The sequence below is a fragment of the Eutrigla gurnardus genome (genome assembly GCF_963514095.1).
Source record: "Eutrigla gurnardus genome assembly, chromosome: 19".
Lineage (NCBI taxonomy): Eukaryota > Metazoa > Chordata > Actinopteri > Perciformes > Triglidae > Eutrigla > Eutrigla gurnardus.
This window is the reverse complement of record NC_139930.1, coordinates 14,974,595-15,000,875: the sequence shown is the minus strand read 5'-3', so window position 1 is coordinate 15,000,875 and position 26,281 is coordinate 14,974,595. Positions and strand designations below refer to the sequence as shown.

The 26,281-nt window shown below is 42.0% G+C and overlaps 1 protein-coding gene across 1 annotated transcript in view; it reads right to left on the bottom strand.

Moving 5' to 3' along the window:
- Positions 1-26,281, bottom strand: part of trabd2a (TraB domain containing 2A) — a 48,298-nt gene that overhangs the window by 1,777 nt on the left and 20,240 nt on the right. Inside the window, exons 3-6 of the mRNA XM_084034576.1 lie at positions 25,641-25,787; positions 25,037-25,211; positions 6,898-6,988; positions 3,614-3,883 (exon numbers count right to left, since the gene is read on the bottom strand). Of these exons, the coding sequence (XP_083890702.1) occupies positions 3,614-3,883; positions 6,898-6,988; positions 25,037-25,211; positions 25,641-25,787 (683 nt within the window). The remainder of the gene's footprint in view (positions 1-3,613; positions 3,884-6,897; positions 6,989-25,036; positions 25,212-25,640; positions 25,788-26,281) is intronic.

Below are 26,281 nucleotides of genomic sequence, written 5' to 3'. Positions count from 1 at the left end.
CCCAATATTATACATCCTGTCTGTCTCTCTGTATCTGTCCTTTTCTAAACAAGTCTGGCAATTAAATCATTTCTGATCTCCTGTTTGATGCAGAGACTGCAGTGCTTGTGTGGTTCGGGGCTGGGACGAGGCCAGGCAAAACAAATACACAAGTTCCTGAAGTCGGGACCTCCTCATACCAGCGGGGCTGCAACAGCAGTTTGGCCAGAAAAACGTGTCTGTCGCCAGTTCAGAAAAGGAATTCAATTATGTCCCAGCCCTGAATTTCTATGATCAGTCCTCATTCTGACTGTCGGCAGACAAACGAGACTACGCTTGGAGGGACGAATGAGTTTCAGCTTGGATGGCCGACTGCAATCTCCCTGGCTGGAAAAGTTAGGAGTTAAGCGCCAGCGTAAATAAGATGGAGTGAGTAATAGATGAGAGAGCAACCAGACAAATAGGCAACAGCATATAGATCCCAGCGACAGCTAACAGACATCTCCCCAATCAAACAGAAGCTTTGCAGCAGATTAGCTTCTTTTTAGTACGACTTTTGGAAAAGCAGAGATCACAAATCTTCAAATATTTGCTCTCACACTTAACCTCGACTGATTTCCTTTACTCACAGATACTTGAAGATGATAATATTCGCTTTTGCAATAATTGGAGTTGGTTCATCTATTGAATACATTTTCAAATGATTAAATATAATAATTTAAAATGTTAAACTGATTTGAAACATGGACGATTATTTCAGACTAAACAGGCAGAACACTGGTCGTTTTTTAGCCAGATTTATGTCTTTTAAAGTGCCTGTAAATCATTAAAGCAGCTGTTTAAAAGGCGAGAGGAAACATTTCTCTTTTTTTTTAAAGAAGTGAGCAGGTTTATTTAGGTTTGAGGGCGAGGAGAGACGTAAGGAAACCAGGTGTGACACATCGCTCCGTGGCCATGCATCACACAACAGGGTATTGAGGCTACAGTTGCCTCTGGTTTTTCGACTCCCTCCCTCCCTCTCTCCCTCGCCCATCGTTTCAGACATTCAAATATACAAAGGCGTGCACCGTGTACACCAACATGTGTACACAAACAGTCTGTTTCCTCTCCGCTCAAAACACAGGCTCTCTCAGAAAGAGAAAACATTTCTGCAGACATAATGTACATAAACGTTCACAAAACGCCCCTCTGTTCCCACGGAGAAAGGTTGGACATTCATTTCCATCGCACATTTGGAATATTGTATATTGTACATGAACAAAATCCAGAAATTCATGGTACAAATCCCCTAGATGCCTAAGAGCAGAGCCCTGCAGGATGGAATTTTGCAAACCTGCAGGTTAGCCACAATTATTGATTATCACAATTTAAAAATCACTGAGAAACAAAAAGGAGTCTGCTCACACCAGTGCATGGTTTACATTCTCCCACTCACATGACCTGCAAGTGTTTGGGCTAGAGCCCGACCGATATATCGGCGGGCCGATATTATCGGCCGATATTAGGCATTTTCCAAACTATCGGTTTCGGCATTTATAATGGCCGATAAATTAATATTTTAAAAATAAAATAAAAATGGACGAAACACCCTTATAGAACTTAACAGAATTTGTCTCCAGTCTTGTTCGAAGTTATATTTATGAAGCTTACAAAGTCTTTTTATACTGGTAACTTTGTGTTTGGTTGTTGTTGTTTTTGTTCAAAGAACTTTAAGTTTTATATCTTAAGTTTGTATTTTTATACATTTTATTTATCAGAACTTTAATATATTTTGATGTTCCGTTGTGACAATAAAATAAACGTGTTTTTTTTAAACTGCATTATCATATTATTTTAGTGAAGACTCATAAATAACTACAAATAACTAATCTGTTAATGTTTTGTTACGCGTTTCTGAAACAAAAACAAATCGGCTGATATATCGGAATATCAGATTTTTAAATCAACAAACATTTGTATCGGTATCGGCCTTTAAAATCCTTTATCGGTCGGGCTCTAGTTTGGGCTGTGGATGAAAACTGTAGCACCCAAAGGAAAAATGAATGTAAAGATAATCTGAACATGTTTTAACAAAGGAAGAGTCGGGGAAAGTTACGTGACTGTGGACAGAAATCTTAGAAATCAGAACCTCGGATTTCATGTTACGGAAATGATATGTGTAGCCTGTGGCCACGACAGGACTTCATGTCCCAGTGTAAACAGTCTCCACATGTTTAATTTTATACTAGCCATAAAAAAAACGTCTCTATGAACCACACAAATTAAGAGTCTGGAAAGGTTGCATGTTCATTCAGGAGTCAGGTAATAGGAAAACAAATTATACTATAATACTCAATTATGCCTTTCCTGAAATTATACTCTAATTTGATTTTGCCCATTTATGCTCTGTTGTCACTATGAGCCGCGAAGCAACAGGCTACAAGCAATTTCCGATGAAATGAAGCATCAAACAATAACATGTTTTTGTTTCATGTCCGTTCCCCCTTCTCTCTGCCCACAGATTCATGTTCCGTCAGGTCTAAAAAATGGAAGAAAACCCTATTCTTGCCGTTAGCCAGTTTCCAGAATTTAACTACGTAATTAAATCAAGGAGCGCTTGGATAACACTTCAGCGGCGACGATGCAGCTGGCCTCACTTGGCAAATTTGTAGCTTTTGTCGACCGTAGTACGAACATAGCATTGGGCTGATGATGCTGTCAATAAAAATCCCCTCACGGGGCATTGAGACGATAATGTAAGTGAAGTTGTTCCAACTCAAAGGTGTAAAATATGCATATAAAATGTGTGACCCGGGTTGGTATGGTGGTTATATCTGTCTGCTCACAGCACCGAGGGCCCAGAGCCTTTCCTTGTGTTTGAGTGGTTTCCGTCAGCTGCTCCAGATTTCCTCCCCACAATCCAAACACGCTTCTCACCAACGCATGCTGAGCCTCCGCGCGGGATAAGTGGGTGTAGGCAACATATTGTCAGGTCAAATTATTGGTTTTTGCTTCATGCATCATATTCCAGACAACATCAAATGTTACCCTTGAAACAAACTGAAATTAGACCACACCTTGTGCAGAGGTCTGCCCCTTTTGTCTGAAAGGTGAGCTGGTTTTTTATTGTCCGGTTAGATCCCTGCGTGCAGCTATTGTGAGAACAAAAACCGGATACTTAGTAGGAATTCCCAGGCTGCTTTTTTTCTTTTAACCAAGACACTTATACCAGCTAGGAACTAGTCTGGACTCTCCTCTGCGGGGAGTGTGTGTATACGTGGTGATCTGTGTGCAGATTGCATGGACAGTATGGTGATACGTGATACGATACGGTGGCTGTTTGAGCCTGCGGCATCGCACCAGGAAGTGTCAGTTCTATTCTATAAACAGGTGGAAAGGCTGAATTACACATTTCCAATTTCCCCTCTCTCCTCTCACATCCTATCTCTCTTTCTTCTCTGAGCTTTTCCACCATTATACTCTTTTCTTTTCTTTTATCCCCACCCGTGACCCTTCGTCTCACCCTTTCTACATTTCCCACTTACCTCTTATTCACAGCAAAAGAGACAGACAAGTCATTGATGACAGATGTATATCAGAAACAAGATCCCATGTACACTCATCCTTTCACCCCCCGGCCCCCCTTCCCCCTTACCTCTCCTCGATGCGAACCCAGAGGTCGTTAAAATGCCGATGCCGCTGTTTCTTCTGCTTGTTCCTCCTCTTTTTCTTCAGCATTTTCCTCTCTGCTTTCTCCAGTAGCTCCAGGCTATCCGCTGGCAGAAGCATGTGGGGTAAGAGATCATCCTCCAGGGGACGCCCCTGATCGTCCTCTTTGTGGGGGAGCTCGTGGAGGAAAGGCTCTAAAAGAGGGGGCTCGTCGTGGTGATCGTCTGACTCCGGTGAGCCGGGTCTGGGTGATCTCCTAGAGGGTTCACATTGGTTAGGGTCAGATCTCAGTCAGACATACAGCTGGTCAATCAATAAATATGCTATAGTCCTGTCTATCAATCTTCTCCGCTGCCCTTTCAGGACCCGGGACAGCACTCACACTTGCACCTCTACACACAATAACTCATGTTTAGTAAGGGAGAATGTACAGCGAGTCGGTCATCATTGCAAAGCATTAAAAAACAACAGAAACCCGAGATGCATTCGCCTTAATGCCTGGAAATTCTTTACTGATTTGAAGATTTTCTTTAATAAAACTAGGGCTTGCAAATGCTTTGTAAGATTTTCCTCTGTTTTTTTTATGCATGTCCCCATAAGTGGGTTGCATGTTAAGTGAACATTTGCAAGATCCCAATATGAGCTGAGTTCACGCCAATACATAATTGAGTTTTGGTTTGTAGAGACCAGCTAAGCCACCTCAGGTGGAATCCACCAGCAAAAGCCAAAAATCCTTTAGAATCCCGATGCCCATGAGATCCTGAACAAATGGATTCATGGTGGAGAAATTGATTTTGCTGCAGGATCCCTTTTCATAGTCATTGTGATACATTTTGTGCTATGACAAACTCACAAAACATGTGACAAACTCATAATCACACACACACACACACACACACACAGATCTGCACTGAGATAACCACCCGCATAGTGCGCTATGGTAGACTGCACTACATGCTTCACAGCAGGAGGTACAAGCTCTACTTCGGTTGGCCTTTTCAACAACACTTCATTGGTGGCCGGTGGGGTTTTGTCTGATTTATCTGTACCACAATCTACATAGCGGAAAGAAATAGCAAAGCTTCAGTGAATAATGGACATCACAGAGCATTCTCCTTTTTTCTTAAACTGAAAAATCAAAACAAGAGATCCCTACAGCTATTCCACCACCACCGTTTAGAAAACACATCAAAGGGATTTTATTGCAATAGATAATTGATTTGCTTTGCAACTCATTTACTGCATAGTGTGGTGTTGGGTGGCTTCGGTTTTACACTATGATGTTGGCTCTTTGGCAGCACCAGTGGGCACCGGATGCACCACTTTGCATTGTTTAATGTGGATTCATATCTCCAATAACGGTGGCCAAGTCTTGGACCAAAGGTTCAGTGGGCAAACACGTGTGATTGGAGGAGGGTATTACCCATATAGTCCAGTAGGGGGCTGTGCTTTTTGAACTAGGGTGTCGCAATTGAGGTAGGACCCAAATGCAGAACACGGGAAGGATTTAACAAAAATATGAAGCGGGTGTAGGATGGTCTGTTATACTATGGGGTCTGCATGTATTCGGATGGGTATTCTGACTGACCGGCTATGCTTTTGCAGATTTCCAGTGGACGGATGTCACTATGTTGATGATTGGAGGAGAGTATTACCCATAGAGTGCAGCAGAGGGCTCTGCCTGTGCTTGTAGATCTAGGGTTACAATCATAACCTCCACTTTGATGAATGGTCACGGTCAGCGCTTATTGCTGTGACCACCGCATTGTTTCTTGTAACTGCACACACAGAAAAGGCCCGTCCATGTTTCGCCAGTTAAATGCTTTTCATTCGAAGCAGCAGCAGAATGCACGAGCAGTAACTTAATACAGCTTTGATAGGGCCTCGGGACAGTGAACACAAAACAATGCTTCGTTTATTGTGACTTTATCGTCTATTTGAGGGCAATTTGAACGAATATTGCTGAAATAAATGCAAATTATAAATAGTATCAAACCATTAGGTTTTCATGAAAATCTGAAGGATTTTGACTTAAACGGTTGTCGAGTTTCATAGAATAGTTCAAGAACAAAAAGCTAATTTGTGTAAAACTGATTGTTGGTATTTAAAGTTAGTTAAGTTGATCATTCTAATGCTGAACGTTTAAAGGTCTTTTGAATCTCATGTAATAACAGTGCTCTGATGTGATTAGTGGATTTGTTGTTCTTTTTCAGTAAATAAACCAGAGTTAACTCTGCATTGTCAATAGTGGGTCAATAAAAACAATTAAGTTGAGGAAATATAACAAATACTCGATATGTTTAGGGACACTTGGAGAGAGTGAGTACTGATGAAAGGTGAATCACTCAACTACTGAGGGCAGTTTTTTATTATTTGCAGACAAAACACGTCTCACAAGCAGAAGTTGAACATCTGTTTTGGGTCTGAACATGAACACAGACCAAGAATGGAGTTGTGCTTACTTGGAAAATGAATTCCCATTTGAAATCCAGTAAAAAAAAAAAAGAAAGTTGAAATAAATATATTCCTGCTAGGACCATAAGGTAGTGGTTTCCCTGTAAAATGTGGCATGGAAATGAAACCTTACACCCATTTAAGTGATAAAATATGGGCCTTAGAGTTTTGCAGACTCATGTTTCCAGAAGAAATCAGAATGTGCAACAACTATGGTGAAACAATATTTTTCTAGTTCTTCCTAGAAAATATCCTGGTTATCTATCCATCTTCCCTGTATTTCTCACTTTCTCTGCTATTTTTTTTTTTTTTTGTCAGTTTTTTATGGATTTTTTAATTTTGAAAAACCTGTTGGAACACAATTACCATTCCGTCTTTGTCTCCCTGAATTCTTTTTTTGAATCTATAACCCAATATGTCCTTCATTATAAATCATTTTAGAGTAGATTTTCAGATTTGTAATGGTTGTGTGTAAAATTTCAGGTTTGTCTCAGGTCTGGATTTGAACCTAAATCAGCAATTTCCTGTCATTAGTGACACTAAAGCTTTTTCCGTTTTGTGGCCTATTTAGAAAACACAACTCACACAACACTACTATACGAAAAAGAGGGTTTTGATTCCAGAGGGAAGGATTGCAGTACTTTGTTAAGGATGCAAGGTAGAATATGCATATGTATTGTAATAATAAATCCCAAAATGTGGTCTAAATGTGTCACGTGTGTGTGTGTGTGTGTGTGTGTGTGTGTGTGTGTGTGTGTGTGTGTGTGTGTGTGTGTGTGTGTGCATGTTTAAGGGCCTTTTTAGCAGTAAATATACCTGTTTACGGGCTGCCCAGCAGGGGTGTGCTCCACCTCGTATCCCTGGCGACGGAGCACATCAATGACTGTATTGTTGCCCAGAAAGTGACCTGCAAACCAAAAAAAAGGAAAGTGATGACTTCCACTTCTGATTTGTAAGACGGAGTACTGCAAACAAATTGAAAGAAGACATTTACTTCCCATTTAACTATTTCAGAAGATCACAGGAAAAGTGTCATGAAGTGCTGTTCAGATCCAGACGGAGGGAGGCAGTTATCCTGGCTTAGCGTAAGCATTGCAATATGTTAATTAGTGAGCTTTCCGGCTGTCAATAAATATATTTTTGGACTATTTCTTTCCCCTTGCGTCCAGTCATACTTGTCTCCTAAATGCTCCCATTTCTTACTTTTACACCTGCTGTTTTACACTCTTTCCATTTGGCCTCTTTTTCCTCTGCTCATCTATGTTCATGGAATTTGTTTAATCTCTCTTCCTGTATCTCAGATCACCCCCCCCCCCCCCCCTCCATTTTCATCTTCCACCTTATCTCTAACTTCCACAACGTCTCCCTCTTCCTCTCTTTCTCGCTGCTGACCCTCTCAGCTACATGAAGTGGGGGCATTGAGGCTTCAGGTTGCCATGTCAAGAGGTCTCCATTCTTCCCCTCACTCTGACAAGGGGGAGCAGGGGCCCATTGTTTGGGCCTGCTCGGACGTGGCACCACGGAGCTGTGTAAACAAAGAGCCCCGGCACTTTAATCTGGCCCCGAGCCACCGATGGAGAGTCTGGCCTCGATTCACTGTGGGTGCCATAATGCCGCCCTATCTCTAGAACTAATAAGTGCTGGCTGGAACTGCGTCCCAGTGTGTAATAGCCATGGGAGAGGACAGAGCGGACACTGCTGAAAAGTGCACCGTCGACATTCGATCTGGTCTAGTGACACAAAGTGAAATAATTTGTTTTTAAAAAAAAGTATTTTCAGAGAAGTGAATTTCGTCCACTTAGCAACTCTGAGTGGAACAGTGACCACAAGAATAACATTTGATGGAAAATTTAACAAGTTTTGTGCATACTTTGACAAATAGCCTTTCTATTTGGCTGCTTCTGAGGTTATGTTTTACCATTTTTTAAGATTAAGGCTGTCTTTATCTAATTTGGGCACCACTCTAAATCATCTAAGAGATCCTTGGGAAGGATAACCACATGCAAGAGACATGCATTTATTTTCTACTCAGAGCAGAAAAATCAGTATCAATACAGATGGTCATTTAAATGAATCCCCAGCAACTCTTAAAACTCTCCATGGGAGTTGGAAACCAGACAGAGAGTTTCCCAGCCTGCCCACGTTTTAGAAACAACTCAGTGTGATTTATGTGAGTTCATGTCAGAGGATTAAGGTGGGACAAATGGAGCTGTTCGGCACAATACAGGGCCACAGAAGGGTGGGCGGACTTTGAAACTTCAAAGGGATACACACACACACACACACACACACACACACACACACACACACACACAAATACGTATGCACTCCCAAATTCTAATAGGAGGTAAACCATCAGTTCTGACGTGCCCCCCAAAAGGATTTAATGCGTTCTAAGGGACAGAGTTTGAAGAGTTGAAAAAAAAAATAGTGCTATTATATGCTCGTGACAAGAGAAGAAAATATTTAAATAACCATGTGACACAAAAAACAAACCGAAGGAAATGCTTAAATATAAAACTGACCAAAAAATGTATTATTTTTTTTACTTCTACCACCACCAGATAAATAGGCTTGGGCAAAGAAATCATATCCTGAATTAACAAACCCCAACTCCAACCCTAACCCACTAACCCTAACCCACTAACCTTAATCCTAGACTTTAGCCAAACCCTTATTGCCTGGTTTTATCTCGTCAAACAAATCCGCAATCATTAGTATATTGGAATCAGAGAATGTATGATGATTCGATATAGATATTTAAGTATATATTTATTTATTTATTTAATCTATAAATTATTATTTTATATTTATTTAATTTTTATTTAATTTATATTTACTTCTACCACCACCAGATAAATAGGCCTGTGCAAAGAAATCATATCTTGAATTAACAAACCCCAACTCCAACCCTAACCCACTAACCCTAAACCTTAGCCTAACCCTTATTGCCTGGTGCTGTCTCGTCAAACAAATCCACAATCATTAGCAATATTGGATTCATAGGATGTTTGTATGACTATAATGCTTTTATATAGATATTTAAAAGTCATAGAAACACATACATTCTTCTTCAAAGTGTAATTCCAAAAATGCCTTCCATCATTTGGAGCAGCCAGTGTGTCCTCTAGTAATATCATAAAAAAATAATAAAAATCATAAATTAACTTAGATTAGTCTCAGTGTATGGGCCAACTGCAAAATTTCACACGTTTTTAAGTTTTATTTTTTTTATTTGACGTATTTAAATAATTGAAAGATGAATTTGAATGGAGGCCATTTTTATGACAAGCAGTCCACCTTAATAAGAACATGTTTTATACTCTGGGAGGGGGGGGGGGGGGGGGCAAACCTGCAGCCTGCCGGTGCGTCAGTGTCATGGAATCACAAACAAAAATTCAGACACCTTTGATTGAAAATGATTGATGCCCCGGAAAAAGGGGCAGAGGGTAGGAACAGAAAATTATGTTTCAGAACGTCTGCATTTTCCTGAAATTAGGCCTTGTGTATGATGTAGCCTTTGGCAACTGGCTTGAACTTTGGGGCCTAAGTATGCCAGGTGATTTGTGACAACCGCCTCTCTGTTTCTCTCTCACACTGCTAATAATAATAATTGGTAGTGAGCAATATATTTGAAGAAGGTAAGAAAAAAACCGCATGAATATTCTTCGGCCTATTGAGGGAATTAATGTTCTCTGCAGAACACTATGGAAAACATCTACATAGCAATGTTGGTGCAGTCAGACTTGAATGGGGGCTGAAAAACACCTGCATGCTTTGCCAAAAAAAAAAAACGATCATCAATGCATGGGTCAGAGAGGACATTTTCAGAGCTTTGGGACTCACACGGTGACTAACCACACACAGACAAACTACTTCCACATTTACTTTTCTACTTCCATTCTGACGCTGTGGTGCTAACTCGGCATTTTTCTGCACTTTGTTAACGCTGCTTCTGCCACGTCGGCTTCACAGATGTTTTGTTAAACTCAGTGTATCACAATGAATTTGTTTCTGGTCGCCTGGTTGTCGAAATCGAAAATCATAATGTTTCTTTGTGCTCTAGCTATAAACTCTCGATGTTGCTATTGGGTATAACCCCTCCCCAACCTCACTCTAATTGTTTTGATCTGGAAGATTATGACACTTTTCCACTTTAAGGCCCAAAAACGTGTCACGTCCGTGTTGCTTTCCCCCACATAAAAAAGTAGTAGCAGTCATATCCATTCAGGCTCCTACTAGAAAGAGGCAGCTCATGTTAGGGCCCAACCCACAGTTTAAGAAGCACACTTCTGTAGCGACATCTGACATGTATTTCCACAGATTATTTATTTAGGCCAATTTCATACATTTTAAATCTATAAAAATATGGACCTCAATGCACAATACGTAGACTGTATGTCTTTCCAGCAGCACAGAGAGAGAGGAGATGCTAGAGATAAAGACCAGGGACAGACCTGAAAGCTCTCATTCACAGCTAACTCCCGACACGCAGCGACATTCATACATGGCACCGGCGAGTTCCAGGGTCGTAGATTAGCTCATGTCACGGTCGTAGAAACGTACAGAGTTATTATATGTTGCACTGAACTTTTCTATGAAGTGACAGCTTTTATAGTCGGTTATAAGTGACATTTGGAGGAAACACAATTGCTGTCTGGATCCAGGAAGTGGAACATGAGAGGTGGAGGTTCTGAAGTACAAAGAACACAACTTTTAAAGCAGACACCAGGGTTCGAGTCCTGAGAGCCGGCTTAAGGATCCCAAAACATCTGGTTACTGTTTCGGTTACATAAGATAAGATAGATAAGATAGTTTTAACAAAAATCTTTAAAAAAATCCACATTTTGCAGATATATAATAATAATAATTCAAATGCATCCTTGTTTTTGGGGGGACTGAAATGCTTACTTTGATTTGTTACGTTTATGTATAATAAGTATGTCTTTTATTATAGTGAATTTCACTGAACTTACAAGTGCTAAATGTAAAAGAAAGGTTGAAAGAAATTAAATTATTAAGTCGTTGAACACATTTAGCTGGAATGAAACCTTTCTGCACACCTGAGCTCAGTCGGAGGAGCACCAGAACCGGAGACTGAGAACCGCGGCGGCGTCCGTCCTCAGAAAGACATCCAGCCTCCATAATCAGCCACGCAGATTATTAGAACATATGGTAAGCCTTTAAGAGCGTCCCATTTCCATACACATCAATATTTACATTACGACTTGTAACCAGGGCCCCAGCAGCAGTTCTCATAACATTACAGCACGCTGGATAAACAAACGCTCGGGCAGCGCTGAGGCCGTTTAGGCCCCATATAGCCGGCTGCTAGCATGTTCTCAGCAGCCCATTATCACTAAGACCTGTGTAAAGACTGCGAGGTGTCTGCTGCGTTATTCATTCTGTAGTATGCAGTGTTTTAACATACTACACTAACATTTTTACTTGAATATAAGTCGCAACTGGCCTTTTTTTTTTGTGTCTTCATATTCTCGTGTAGATATTTGACACTACGGTGGTTTTAGGCACATAAATTACGCTGGAAGAAAGAGAGCTGTTGAGAAAGAGTGGAGTTAAGCTATTCTAACTATTGTCAAAAATAAAAAATAGACTGTCGTTCAGGATTTGACGTTTCTGGGACATCGGAAGTGCTAACCACCCAAAAGATTTCAGTGGAAAATCACTGTTTTGGCTCAGCGAGGCCGCTAACAGTCGAGGAAAAAACCTCTGTCTTCAACAGTCGGGGAGACGCGGTCATCCATAAAAGTGACAGACACGTCAAAGACAAATAACGGGGAAGATGATTGGTTATCCACTGGCATAAAGATCACACAGTTGCCCTCGTGTTTTGCAAACAATGCCAGCTCTGTATTAACACTCGTATCGAGTGTCTGGAAAAACAGCCTCTGCTTACATAGCGCTTGGTCTTATCCCCGGCTGAATCATACTGTTTAATGTCTTTGATGGACAGTCGAGTCCTCCCCGTATTAAACCTCAACCTCATCCATTATCAGTCCAGTGCAATTTGCTTGAAAAGAGCAAGACACCCGTTGTTCTCGAAACTGAAGCGATCAAACACTGTCAAGACGCTCGAGAGCAATAACACGAGTTAGCATTACAACGCAGTCCATCAGTCACGTATGTCATTATTCTTTAAGCATTTGTGGTGAGATACATTCAAATTTCCATAGCCTCCAGTTAACCGTACTGTACTTTTCGACATGTCATGGTATATTTTATTCATTTAAAAGAAAAACCTCATGGAAGCAATAGATCAAGAGATCACCGAAGTCAGTCGGATTTCTCCTCTCAGGACCATGACCGTGCTAAATTGCAATCCAGTAAATAGTCATTTCGGTCCGTAGCAAAGTGGTGAACCCTCCGACCAGCCGACACTGGAAGACAGGAATCCGGCGGAGGAGCACTCAGTGTTTTAAGATATCTTAACCACAATTCAATTATAGGATAGTAGCAGTTAATGTAGCTTTTCTTTAAGTCAGACTCGGGTAATTTATGTAACGTAGCCAACCTGTGGCGTTGAGACCTCTGTTAATATGATATTCATCCTAGCAGGCACCAAGATTCTTCACCACTGGATGGGTCGTGGAAAAAACAGCTTTCAAAAAAAATGGATGTTTCTCGGCTGGAATCAATTTAGTGTGATGTTCCCTGCGACTGTGTGTTGTCATTTTGATCCTCTCTGCAGGATAAGGATATGCTTAATATAATAGCATAGGAGACAAAGTCGGTAGCCAAAACCGAGATATGTTAGGTTAAATGGGTCTGCATGGAAGCCCGCAAATTCAGCTTGGGTCACAAGAAGCTCTGTCATTGGTTGAACCAGTCCAAAGCCTACAGCGTATTCAGCGTTGGCTCCGATCGGTAGCATCTCCCAATCCTCCCTCCTCTGTATTCTAACTGAAAAAACCTAAATGGTACCTATGTGTATAAGTTAATTAAAAAACCATAGATTGATGTCGAACCAGAGAAGTCCGGTTTCATGTCGAAACTGACTGACTGAGCCAAACTAAACCGCCACATGTTGTTTTAGTGCCTTTTGCCGCTCGGCTTTTAATGACCTACTGTATGGGCCTTGTTTCTGAAGATGATGTCATAATTTCCTTGAGAATTTCAAATCTACATTTTTTCAGACAATACACTAGGTCCTGCAAGGGGAGCTGCGGTGGCAGAGTAGCTGGATAAATCATGTAGTTTTGTTTTAAGCTTCGGTTCAGGCTGAGTTTGTTTTTGCTGAATTTATGTGCAATCATTTTTGCATTTGTTTAGCCCAAACTCGGATGTAAGCCTGACTTGTATTTTGTTAATTCACATATAAAGTTATAAAACTGTCAGAAATCCAACATGAGAGATGCCTATAAAAATGTATACACTTTTAATAATCACTCAAAATTGTTAAGGAAACAGAAATTCACAGACAAAAGTTTGATGAATGGGTTACGACGTTAAAGCCCCACATCTGCACCATCGACTGGTGTTCTCAGCTTGTCTCTGTGTGGATTATAAATAATGATATGTTACATAAAAGTCATGTTGCTCTAAATAAAGCATGCTCAGTGTATCCACAGATTACTCCGAATGGTTGAATCAGATTTTTGTGTTAGGTGTGATGTGATTTCAAACAATAAAACTCAGCTCGCCATCTGTTATGACTTACTGAATGGAAGATACCAGTGATATGGGAAAGCCGTGATAAAACACAGCTGTCATATGGTTGTGTGAATTTGAAAGAGACCAAAAAAAAAGCGAAGCGAAGGGCACAAACACAGCTCGGTTTCCCTGAAATCAGCCTTTCTTAAGTCAAGCCAAAGAATGCTAACATCTCAACCGCCACCAAAACATTTCCCTTTCTATTTCCCTCAGCCATAGTGAGACATAGTGAGTTCAGAAACGGGCCGAAGTCAATAGGTCATTCCTTTACTGTCAAGTCGATACCGATCACTGTTTGGTAAATGCACACAGGCTGTCGGAGGAGACTCGGAGGGAAGAAGAAAGACGAGCAGATGCGAAAACAACGCGCGGGACAACAAAACAAGACAATTCAAGACAGACAGACGTGGAGACGAGGGCAGAACAAAAGTGCTGATGTCAATTGTTGAAATTTAACATGGGAAAAAAAACAGGAATAAAGACAAAGAGAAAGGGCATGCAATACAAGGCAGGAATGTTAAGTCGTCAGATGCCAGACTGCGATAGCCGAAGAGCATCCTGCAAGGCCTAAAACACCTCTCTATGCAGGCTGTGTAGAGTGTGTCTTGACTTGGTGCCCATGTAAAGTCTGCTGTACAAAATAGGAGTGGAGCTGTTGCTGCTTGAAGTGATATCTCAGTCTGGCACGCAGGTTTTCCAACCATTTAGTTAAAGCACCGGGTGGAGAAAATGCAGATCTTTGAAGGGATGGAGGGGGGGGATCCAGTCTCACCTCGAAAACATCTTATTTCATAAAACTTCAAACATACAGTAGGTGGGGATGAGCACCTCACCTGTGATGTTTGGCCGACTCATTCATGATCTCAAAGACGTGTTAATGTTGTGCTGAAAAGCATCCAAGTGAACGTTATAATGGATGGTATTTGAGGGAATGTGACAGGAATGATTGGAGAGGCGGGTTGTTTGGATTAAAAAGAGAAATTGCGTGCAAAATGTCTAATTTGCTGCGGCTTCAGAATCACTCGCCGCGATTAAAAAAAGACGGATGGTGAAACACGGCCACAGTTTAGTCACTTTGTCTTTTCTTTCACTTGAATTACGCCCCGCCGTGTTTATGGAGTAGAAACGGCTAAATTGTCTGCACGAGTCCTCTAGCGCGATCGCTAAGCAACCTACAAATGAGAAACACATTAAGAGGCGTGTGGTGTGAGGTTGTTGTTTTTTTTTTTTTTTTTTAAATAAACCCTCATTCAAAATTTGTGGTGGCACACAGCACTTTGGAGCCGTGTTAGGGATTACATCTGTCGGGCCGCAGTAGTCTCTACACTCTCCTCGGTTTTTGCTCTTTCTGCCAAGAAATCATGGCGCTTGAGCACACACAAGCTCATTCACTGTTGGCCGCATGAAACGGTGATCAAAGTTATAAAAAAAAAAACTGTAAAAGTGAGCAGTTTTTTTTTGACAAAGTAAACCAGAGCGCTGCCAGCCGCGAACGTCCCCGCCACCGAACGTCTCCTTTTACTCAGCAATACCGTCTCGGGGAATATTCTGACGCTAAAAGAAGAGAAGAGATTTTATACGAAGAGGGGTGGGGGTGAGTTTTTTATGTCGACTGTAAAAGTGTCATATAAAAGCTTTGTTTGTGTTTAAAATCATACTTTACACTATTGAAGAGTAGAAAAATAAAGTAGAGCTCCTCAGATTTGTACTTGAGTAAATGTGTCTTCTTTTTCTTTAATTTACTAGAAGAAAAAAAGGCATCTAGATTTGGAGTATAACGATTCTTACTATTAAACACAGTACAAGACTCACAAGATCAATCTGAGGGTTCGCATGGAAGTACAGGATAGGAGCGCGTGTTTTAAACATGTTTTCTAATCTTTGTATTCTGTTTGTGAATCATTAAAGCATCTCAGTGTTTGGTTGAAATAGCTAACATACATAGATGTGGTGTAACGCCATTTGTGTGAAGGGGCTGCAAGTAGACAAAGCTTTGTTTTAAGGGTTTAAAACACCCAAAAAGCCTGTGAAGCCACATGAGACTGAATGAGGCTACACACACTGCCGAGTTGAAGGACGCATTGTGGGTTCAAACGGACGAGACTGGCAGCAGCGAAACCAAGAAAACAGCCCCAACACGTTTTGAATTGTTCAAAGACAAATTCAATCCAAGTGGACTTAAGTAGGAAGTGGTTTCCAGCCAACAACGTGACCAGCTGTGTTACACTGAAACGGGTTGCGGGCTGTCATTCACTGGAGGTTTGATCGCAATCGTTCGGCCCGTTCGAACCAGCGGGAGTTCTGAAGCCGCTGAGCTTTTTTTTCCTCTCCTTTTCTACAAAAACGTGTGCTTTTGCATATCCGAGCCTTCCAAAATGTATCCCTGCAGTTTGCATACTGCAGCCTCCAGTCTGCTTCCTCTGAAAACACACGTATCCCTGTCAGCCCGGCGTCCCGCTGCGAGTCTCAGCTCGGCCTTTCAACCGTCTCAGGCCAGAAAAAAAAAAGGGGGATGCCAATGGGGAGTCGGGATGCAAGCTCACTTTTTAAAAAGCATTCCACATCGTCGTTTTTTGCCTCAGATGTTTTTCTCACAGAGCTTCCATCTAAAACATGTGGCTTAGAGGGCAATTTTGTGCCTATTTAGTTTGAGTAATCTGCAAGGGATCTTGTTGATGTCAAACGAGGCCTGCAGATCATCTATCGTTTAGGTCTGGATTATAACAGAGAGCAGATCCACAGGATCTGTTTTTGGTCGTCTTATCTCTCCCTATTCCCTGCGTCCTTACTAATGACACTAGGTTTTTCTCTCTCTTTGTTAATCACTTAATATCTGTTCATATCTTATCTAGCCCTCCCTGACTACTTAACCAGAGTGGTTTCTGGATTGAACAGCAGGCAGAGTTTTTCCTACAATACTTCACGGCCAACTTTTACATCTGCGCCGACTAAATCATCTGAAACAGTCTCAACAAAAACAAGAAGATTGTGTTTTTGTGGTCACACTAATTTGCTCCAGACCTTTAAGCGCCATAATCCTACTAAAGTAATTTCAACATGAGTTAATTAAAATTGAGCCTGTTTGTGTTTGTTTTGCATGAATGCTGAAGGGTTTTTATTTGTCTGTTGTTTTTTATTACTACATCAGAGACAGTTTCACATAGCTTTCATTTTCTTAGGGGCAAAAAGATATATAGAGGAAGAAACTGACCGAGAGACAGATTCTTAGAGTTAAATAATTCATTTAAGACGTCTCATAAGATATTAATCACATATCAATAATGAACATTATATTTGTCTTTGTGTTTTGGACTTCTTTTGGGTTCTTTGGAAACGCTTTTAGTCAAGCTGGGAAAAGAAGTCAATTAAAATAAATATCCATATCGGTGCAGAAACCCCAAATCTAACGCCAAATGTAGTCTGGATTTATTAATAAAATAAGAAACTAATTCAAAGACAAAAACTCAAAGGGCTGCTCTGAACAACACAGCCTCATTCATACAGTCGACCAGAAAACTCTCCGTTCCAGTGAAACAAAAAAAGTATTCAATAACTCCACAGTGAGAGACCACAAATCACACGAGTCATGTTTTCCTCTGTCTCTTCATATCTTCATCCCCTCTGGGAAGTGTGTTGCTCTCCTTTATGTTTAAGGCACCCCGAAATGAGAAGGGACAGCTCCTTCATAACAATTCCCTCTCAGAATCATCAATAGATGCACTGCTGCTCCGCTGGCTACACGTATAATTTCCCTCCCTTCATATTGACGTTCGAAAAGGAACGTTTCGCCCCTGGGCAGGCGAGTAAAGAGGCCGTTCCAGGTGCATCAGGAAATACTGCCGGGTTTGAACGGGGTCATGGGTGAGGAGTTCAACTCTTTCAATAAATCAAAACGAGCTGTTGTGACAAGCGCTCGCTGCTCCGGCGGGGAGCGAAGTGTGCGCTGGATGCAATATGTCTTTCAAGTGCACAGACGTGAGGCCTTTGACCCGATGAGTGCAACTAAATGTATGTGTTTAGGTGCCTTTCACTCGGCGGCTTAACAGCCAGTTAGTTCTCCGAGAGTGGCTGACAGGTTTATCCTCCCATTTAAGAAGAGACAGAGACGCGCATGATGCATCGCAGACGCTCCCGACATGTTGACATCCATGGTTGGATTCGGGATCATAGATATGTAGGCTCACGTTACACTTCTGGAGAGGAGGAAGATCAAGAGGACAAAATAGTGACACGTGTTCAGTAAGTCGGCGTGTCGGAGCCCACAAATGTAAGGCCGACGTTGTCATCGCCATTTTCTATCTGTTTAGAAGAGATAGTAAAAGCAAACATGAAGAATCGCACTGTTAGACATCGATACAAGTAAATACACTGAGTTTTTATACATGTAATATCAACATATTGATGGAAAATGTCTGGAATATCTATTCACATGCATGCATGTAATCCAGCATGACAGTCCGTAATTCTAGCTCACTCTCCTACAGCCGCATCACGTTAGGTCACTAATGCAAACCAAACATTTCTCTACAAGTTTACATTAAAAGCATTAAACTGGCGAAACACGGGTCATAACTGTGGAGCGGGCACAGGAAGTGGATTTGATTGACGACCGACTGACGTCTTTTTATTCAAACAATGCAGATTTGTTTGGGTTGCACTGGAAACGAGAACGCTAGTTTTTTTTCCTACTATTAAACCATACTGGCTGTAATGTAACTTTGTATCCGTCTGTCTATCCTAGGGTCCGTCCTTTGCATATCTCAAGAACCAATCATCCGGTCTGCATCACACTTGAGTGTATTGCGGGGGGACCCAAGGAAACGCAATGTCTAATATGGTTTTTCAATATTGCTGATGCGGGATGCTGGGTAAAGTAGCATTACAACCCAACTCTTCTTCATTTCCCTGGAGTCAGCCAGTGGTGAGTGGTTCTTGACAACGCTGCAAGCAGCAATTACCCAGAGTCAAGCAAATATGTCTGGTTTCTCATCTGCCACCTCAGTAGTCCAAAAATACATTAAAAAAAAATTAATTCAACAAGATGTAATGTTTTAAAAAAAGGAGAACATAAAGGTGTCATGCAGACTTAAATCCGGGACTTAATCCAGGTTTTGGCAGACGTTTGGACTCTGCCGGGCCTGCTTCCCTACCAAGTGTGTGGTGGGTCTGGACTGGATTTTAATGGTGCTGTATGACATGTGTGTACTCATGTCAGCGACTGCCCCAAACAGTTGTAAACTGGCTGTTTATGAGGGTGAGGTGCTGTGAAAAAAAAGCACCACGTTTTCTGACTTTCACACCATCTGACGGAGAGAAAAAAGTGAAAGAGGGGCAGCGACCGCGGGGATGCAGTGTTCAGTGTGGAAACACAGTGGAGGGCTCCGGGCCAGCTATGTGTAAGGTTTGGCCAGCGGATTTGAGAAGGAATGTCCAGTCAATCAGCTACAACTCTGAGCCTGAAATGTTATGCTAACGGGGGAAGTCAAAGCACAGTTTATGTACACAAAATGTATTTGAACAAAGAATCCATTAAATGTTTTTGAGATATGAGATGTTAAGAATGAGGGATGTTTGGATGCACTACTCAATCCGATGGAAATATTCCAGATGTCTTGTGCATCATTCTCATGTCTGGTATCTTATGAAACGTTGAGATCTCCACGAGATTTCAAAATAAAGGCCTGGGGGTTTGACTGTTTGGCATGCTTTCCTGGATAAGTGATGACAGCATGTCAGAATAAAAGTAAAACATGAAAACTTCTGTTTTAGCTTCTCAATGTCTCATTATATATTCTTATTCGCAGATAACGCATAGGACTGCTAAAGGCGCCGTTCCACCAGAAAGTACTTAAAAATACCACCTTTAATGCTCATTATGTCATATCCTTTCTTTTATTATAAATCCAAATGTACATTAAACTACAGTGGGGTACGGTGTAATAAGTGACCGTTTCCCCGCTCCGGCACCCACAGCTACCCACACACTGACAAGTCAAGGTGCTCGCCGTGAGTTATGAGTTCACGTCAACCTCTGTCATGAGCCTCAGCTCCACTTCTTACGGCGTGCCCACCGCACTAAACAGCCCGCTGACCGAAGGGTACTCGCTTTAGCGTGGCCCTGCGCACCTAAAGAGCAAAAAAGATCCAAAGGTGAACCTTAATTGTCTGTGAAAAGAGTCAAACATGTCAAAGTACAGTAACCGTCAGAGCACTGCAAACCACACGGGGCAATTACGCCACCGCAAATATTCAAATGTGTGGCTTTGGAGCGGAGTTGGAGGGGGAATGGTGATGTGCTAAGCAGCTTTTGGGTTGAGCAACATGGATGCATTCAAAAGCTCGAGCCTGAAGGGGTGGAAAAGACAATAATTAGCGAGAGCTGGCAGAAACGAAGTCCGCCGCCTCCGGCAATATGTAAACACCTCGTTTTATTAAAGCCAAGAGTGCCAAGGTATGGCAGAGATTATGAAGGGAACACGGGTTCAGATTGTATACATGGATTGGGTTACTGTACCTATGGAGCGCAGCAATAACCGCTTCCATATGCCTGTCTGAACACATGGCACGTTTTAAACATCATCATTTACGTTGAGTGATGGCCGCGGTATTTCAGACAAACAGATGGGGGGAAAAGACAAATTTCCAGGAGGTATTTACTTACAGTGCAGTAAAGTATAGCGAGGCATGACAATACCCTGAACTCAGAGCAGGGCAAAAAAAATCATCATATTCTGCACTTATGGATAAAACTGTTGCCCTTTATGTAAAGTTCCATCTGAGGTACTGAGTTACTCAGGCCGGCTGAGATTCAAATACCTCCTGAGTGTAAGAATGGGCAAGTCCTATCTGTCAAAAATGCTACTCCAGCCAGTAAGCAACTTTTGTTGCAACAACAAATAAGCAGCACTGAAAGCGTGCCAAATTCCCAAACTGCTGTCTGAGCCTGTTTCTTCAAAGCCGTTGTGTGTGTGGGTGTCAGTAAAGGTCGAGTCAAGGGTTCTGTGACCCTGCTGACCCCCTTTTTTTGTTTAATCTAGCACGGAGAGGCTGAAAGCTACTCAGGGATATGATAAGGAACGTTGTGTTACATGCTATAAGATTCTTATTCCATAACTCATTTCAGTGGCCCAATAATATTCAACAAATACTGGGTGGTCATCGCGGGTGATGCGCTACATAAACACACGATTGTTGTAAGTAGCTCTTATCATCCTCGTTCTCTTTGTTCGTGTCTCTGTTCTGTGTTGAGGAGCGAAAAAATGCAGCCAAGACTTGGTGGGATGCAGACGGATGAAAGTGAGTGTACGGTTTGGGGTTAAAGAAAGACAGCCAGTGTACGGAGAGAGAGAGAGGAGAGAGAGGCATAGAAAGACGTGGGTGTTCCTCTGGGCTGACCAGTGACCACTTCAGTTTGTTTGACTGTTGCCTTTCTGACCACCACTCTGACCAGACTGCTGCAAAAACAACTCTACTCCAGCAGCGAGGGCCGGGATGCAAAATCGGTCGGCAGGCCTCATTCTGGTGAGTCAACTGGTTTCATAGAGGAGGACTCTTATACGAGGAGTAAATCAGTTAGATATTTAAGATTTGGCTGACTAATTTCTCAATCTCTAACAAACAAAATGTTCCTTTTTCCGGTGTTTTAGCATCAAGGTGTAAATGAGAAATGGCAAGAAAACGTACAGAGGTTCTGTATGAATAAATAAATGCCTGTATGCTAAAAAATGTATCCATGTAAAAGCAATGATTCTTATCTTCGTCTTTTCTTGTCCAATAATGGCTCAAGACTTGGTCCACGAAATACACTTACGTGTGTGTGTGTGTGTGTGTGTGTGTGTGTGTGTGGGTGTGGTGTGGTGTGTGTTACGCTGTAAGCACATGAGAAATCATTTAGGGTTAGAAAATGTTAGCTCTGGTTTGGCGGCATGCGACTGTCGACCATTAATGCTTTCTCCATAAACAATTTCCAAAACCACACACAAAAAAAAAAAAAAAAAATCACTAAATATTTCTTCCCCCATAGACACAGATAAGAATGAAAAACAGCACATTTATCCGTTTTCCTTCACTACCGTTATAGGTTTAATACCACATGAGCATAAAGTTGTGGAGTTCAGCTTCTTTCAATTAAGATTTTATAACATTTCTGCCTCACATGACAAGAAGTTATTCAACTATAGATCAAGATTGATGATCTGCTGGAGGAGCGTTGCATTTTACTGCGGCGGTGGCACCAAAACGCAAAAGATATTTCATTTTTTTAAAACGTGATTAATGATAATGATAATGTACGTTATTCATCACTTTTAGATGGTCTTTTTGGGCCAGGAAGTTTAAAGAGTTATCAGATTAAAAGTTGTCGCGATGCACTTTTCTCCAAGTGCTCATCAATCCTGGCAAACAAACATGAGCGAGGCTTCCACAAACACTAAATCACCAGGATATCCAAACACTTCTACGCTCCGCTCCGAGATATCTAAGTTTCCTTTGGCAGAGCACAATCTGCAGCCAACTAGGCAATTTGACAGGGAATACATGATCATGTATAAACTGTTTTGTTAACTTGTTGTGGCAATAAAGCTTATTATGGGGGGGGGATGAAAACCCTCAACAATTTTCCACATAGGTCAGTCAGGAATCTGCAGGCCAACCCTCGCAGGCTAATGGGATCATTACTCGGGAAGAGAGGTATGCTAAATATGTGGCATATCCCTCTGAATCCAATTTAGCTTGAAGTCTGGATGAATTTCAAGTAATCATAACTCACCTAAAGCTTGCAGCGTTACAACTTAAGTTTGTTTTTTGTCACTGAGACGCGTCACACTGACGGTTCAGTAAATTATCAGCTCAAACGAGTCAGAATGTAGAACAGACAATAATCACATCCTGAATCTGTGGACATGAGATGGTGGCTGATAAGACTGCTCTCACACCTGATTGGAACAGGGAAGTAAGTACGCCGACATAATGGGCTCCATTGTAGTGTGTGTGTGTGTGTGTGTGTGTGTGTGTGTGTGTGTGTGTGTGTGTGTGTGTGTGTGTGTGTGTGTGTGTGTGTGTGCATGCGTGTGTCTATGTGCATGTGTCCTCTGACCCGTCCAGGGATAATTAAGGACACATTTTACCCAGATCTGTCTTGGGGGCTGGGTAGGGTGTGCATGTGTGTGTGTGTGTGTGTGTGTGTGTGTGTGTGTGTGTGTCCATACATATGCACATGTGTGTGCACCCTAATGTGCCCCATCCCGTTCCTTGTACATGCCGACCCAACCTGCCCTCCGTATGTCTAAGACTAGTGCTTCTGGGCTGATTGCCCATATCACTTTCACTCACCAGCTCTCTCACACACACACACACACACACACACACACACACACACACACACACACACACACACACACACACACACACACACACACACACACACACACACACACACACACACACACACACACACACACACACACACACACACACACACACACACACACCTTTTTAGACCGAGCCCTTGTAAAGGCACCTCCTTAGGGACACCCCGTGAAATGTACTCCTTGTTAGGACTTGCGTGCGTGTGTGTGTGTGTGTGTGTGTGTGTGTGTGTGTGTGTGTGTGTGTGTGTGTGTGTGTGTGTGTGTGTGTCTGCTTTTCCTCAGCTGTTTCCTGTCAGCTCGGAGACCAACAGACTGTGAAGGCCTCTCTCTCTCTCTCCCTCTCTGCTCCTACTTTGCTGCTTCTTTGCTTCTCAATGACCAAAGAAACGTTGGACAAGGTCGTCTCTGACGATGTCATCACGAGGAAAATGTGATCCCCTCTCTTCCATACGTTTCCCATAATGAGCTAAATCAAATTTTGGGTGAACGGATTCTTTCCAACGTGTATGCTTGAAACCATTAGTTCTTTACATCGGGTGATGGTTTATCCCTGGATGTCCGATGGTACATTGTATCACGTGAAGACATTAGTTCATTAGGTGGTTGTTTCAATTTTGCATTGAAAGTGTTACAAATTAAGTATAATTCAAACTGACTGATCAACACTTGATATTTGATCACCTTTAGTGGAAATGATTTTAAAAACATGATTTTTTTATGTCTTACTGTTGGTCAAATAAAACAAGCAATTCAAACATATTCCATTGGCTTGTCGGGAGTTCTTACAGGGATTTTTCCACAGTTTTCTTACATTTTATAGTCAAAATAATGAATGGATTAATTGAGAATATAATTAAATTAAGGTTATAGTTGCAGTCCTATCCTACTGAATGCAGATGTCCTAGAAAGAATATAAAGTTTGGAGAAATCTGGCCAAAACAACCAAAACTAATTATTAAATGAAATAGTAATTTAGCCGGTAGATATGTTTACATGATTAGGCTTGTGGTAATTGTATTTCTTCTGTTCTTCAGTGCACAACTTACATTTGTTACCTGACAAGATGCAAATATCGTGTTATGGTTCATATGCTTGAACTTTGTGGATCCTCTTTGCTGTTATCTAGCCTCTTTATCCTCTCTGTCTTATCAGTCTCTTATGAGGTCGCTACATAGTTATAGAAGAATTCAAAGAATGGATTTGGAAACTGGGAAGCTGTGAAAGGTCTCAACAGACCAGATATCTGTGTATGGACGGTCCTGAACTGATAAACAGTGTTTTAGTGAGCGTCTGCGTTAGAGAAACACCAACGCAGTTCTGCTATAGACGGACGGACGGCTGATAAAGCTGTGGATCCATGGTTTTGTCTGGTCTGGTTTAGTTAAGTCGGCTTAGCTGCTGATCAGCTGCAGGGCTGCTTATCAACAGAATGGTAAGTAAGTGAAGTGTCCTGGGAAACGATGTGAAATCCTCAAAGACAACATCGCATCCAAAAAAGAAAAAAGGGACTTGTGGAAGCAGATATATGTATATTTTTACTACATTTCTATATCTGAAAGGAGCCTCAGATTAGAACGAGAACGCTACTCAGCAAGTTCCCCCTCTCTAATCAGCTGGCTTTTTTGTCCCGGCTCTCTTAACTCGTCTTTGTTTTCACTTTCTCTACACGGGTTTGTTAAGCTGCTCAGTTTGTTAAGCTCTCCTTTTGCAGGAGTGCTCTCCGGACAAAAGGAGGAATTTAAGTCATTTTGTTGTCGAGATAAAAGTAATCTCATCGGGCGCTTTGATGAACAGAGACTAATAAAGACCTAAATGTCATCTGTTTGTCCGACCTTTTAGCCTGAAATACTGGCATCCACTGGCTGATGCTTTAATATCATCCCGTGTCATTCCTTGATAGTATAGTTAACACCAACCTGCTCCAAAGGCGAAAAAGAAGCTCTTGTCAGGGTGCTCCTCTAGCAGTGCCTTGACCCTCTTCCCCATCCTCTCATTCCTCTTGTAGATGAGTTCCTGGCGAAAGTAGCTGTCTATTTCCTGGGCGGTCACCTGCTCGCTGGGTGGCAGCGTCACATTGTTGAAGTTAGGGACCTAGACGGAACGGGAGCACACGGGTGACAAGACGGTGAGGAGATTCCTTTCCTTCCAAGCGCTTTCATTCACTTTTCACAAAGTAAATTCTTTAAAAAAGGTGCATTTGAACTGACTGAGGCGAACGGGGGATTTGTTGGGAGGAAGAGGAGCAAATAATAGAGGAAGACGTGGCAAAGGGATGATGGGAGGAAGAACAGAAGGACTAAATTGGCGAGAGGCTTGTAGAAGGGAGGGTTGTAGGAGGAGGTGTGGGGGGATGAAAGGTCGCTTAAAGGGTTAGGGGTGAAGGTAAAAGGTCAAGGGTCGTGTCACAGGGACACTCTCAAAGGTCAAAGGGGGTCAAAATGACTCGTAGTTTATTAACAAGATTGGAAGTGATTTAAGTCCCCGGCTACAGAAGATAATATACGAGAAGGCGAGGCTGACCTGTGAGGTGTCGTGATTGAAGATGATGGAGTTGAGATCTCCACAGTTGTAGTGCCTGATGAGGTCTTCGGTGGTGTACGGGACCTGCAGGCTTCCTGCCCTTAAAGACTCCTGCTGTAATAACGTCTGGTTCAGGGCAAAGATCACCTAGAATGAGACAAAGGTAGTCGGTCATTGATCAATTTAGTTTTACTCGGATGGGGAAACCCCAAACACTCTCTGGTTTCATAGTCCTGCTGATTAAAAGATCACCTTTACGTTATTAGGAGGGGAACATGAGTGTCCATCCAATATTTGTGACATTTCACTCAAAGCCAAAATTGGGAACCACATGGAAAGGTCATCTCAATTCGTCTTTTTCAGTGACAGAACCCCAGATCTGATCGAAAACCCAACCAGGCAGTGAACTGTGCAAAACTTTTAGACGTGCTGAACTAGAGCAAAGGAGTCAGCTGCATGTTTTTTCCCCTCCCTGTCACAGCCCTCTGCTCCCTCTCTGCAGAGACGCAGCTATTGTGCGAGCGTGAAATCGTCCAGTGTTCGGTGAGAGGACCCTGGTGAGACTGCCGCCTGTGATCAGTGCCGCGAGGACACACATATGCATACATGCGCACAAATACACATTAACCCACACACACACA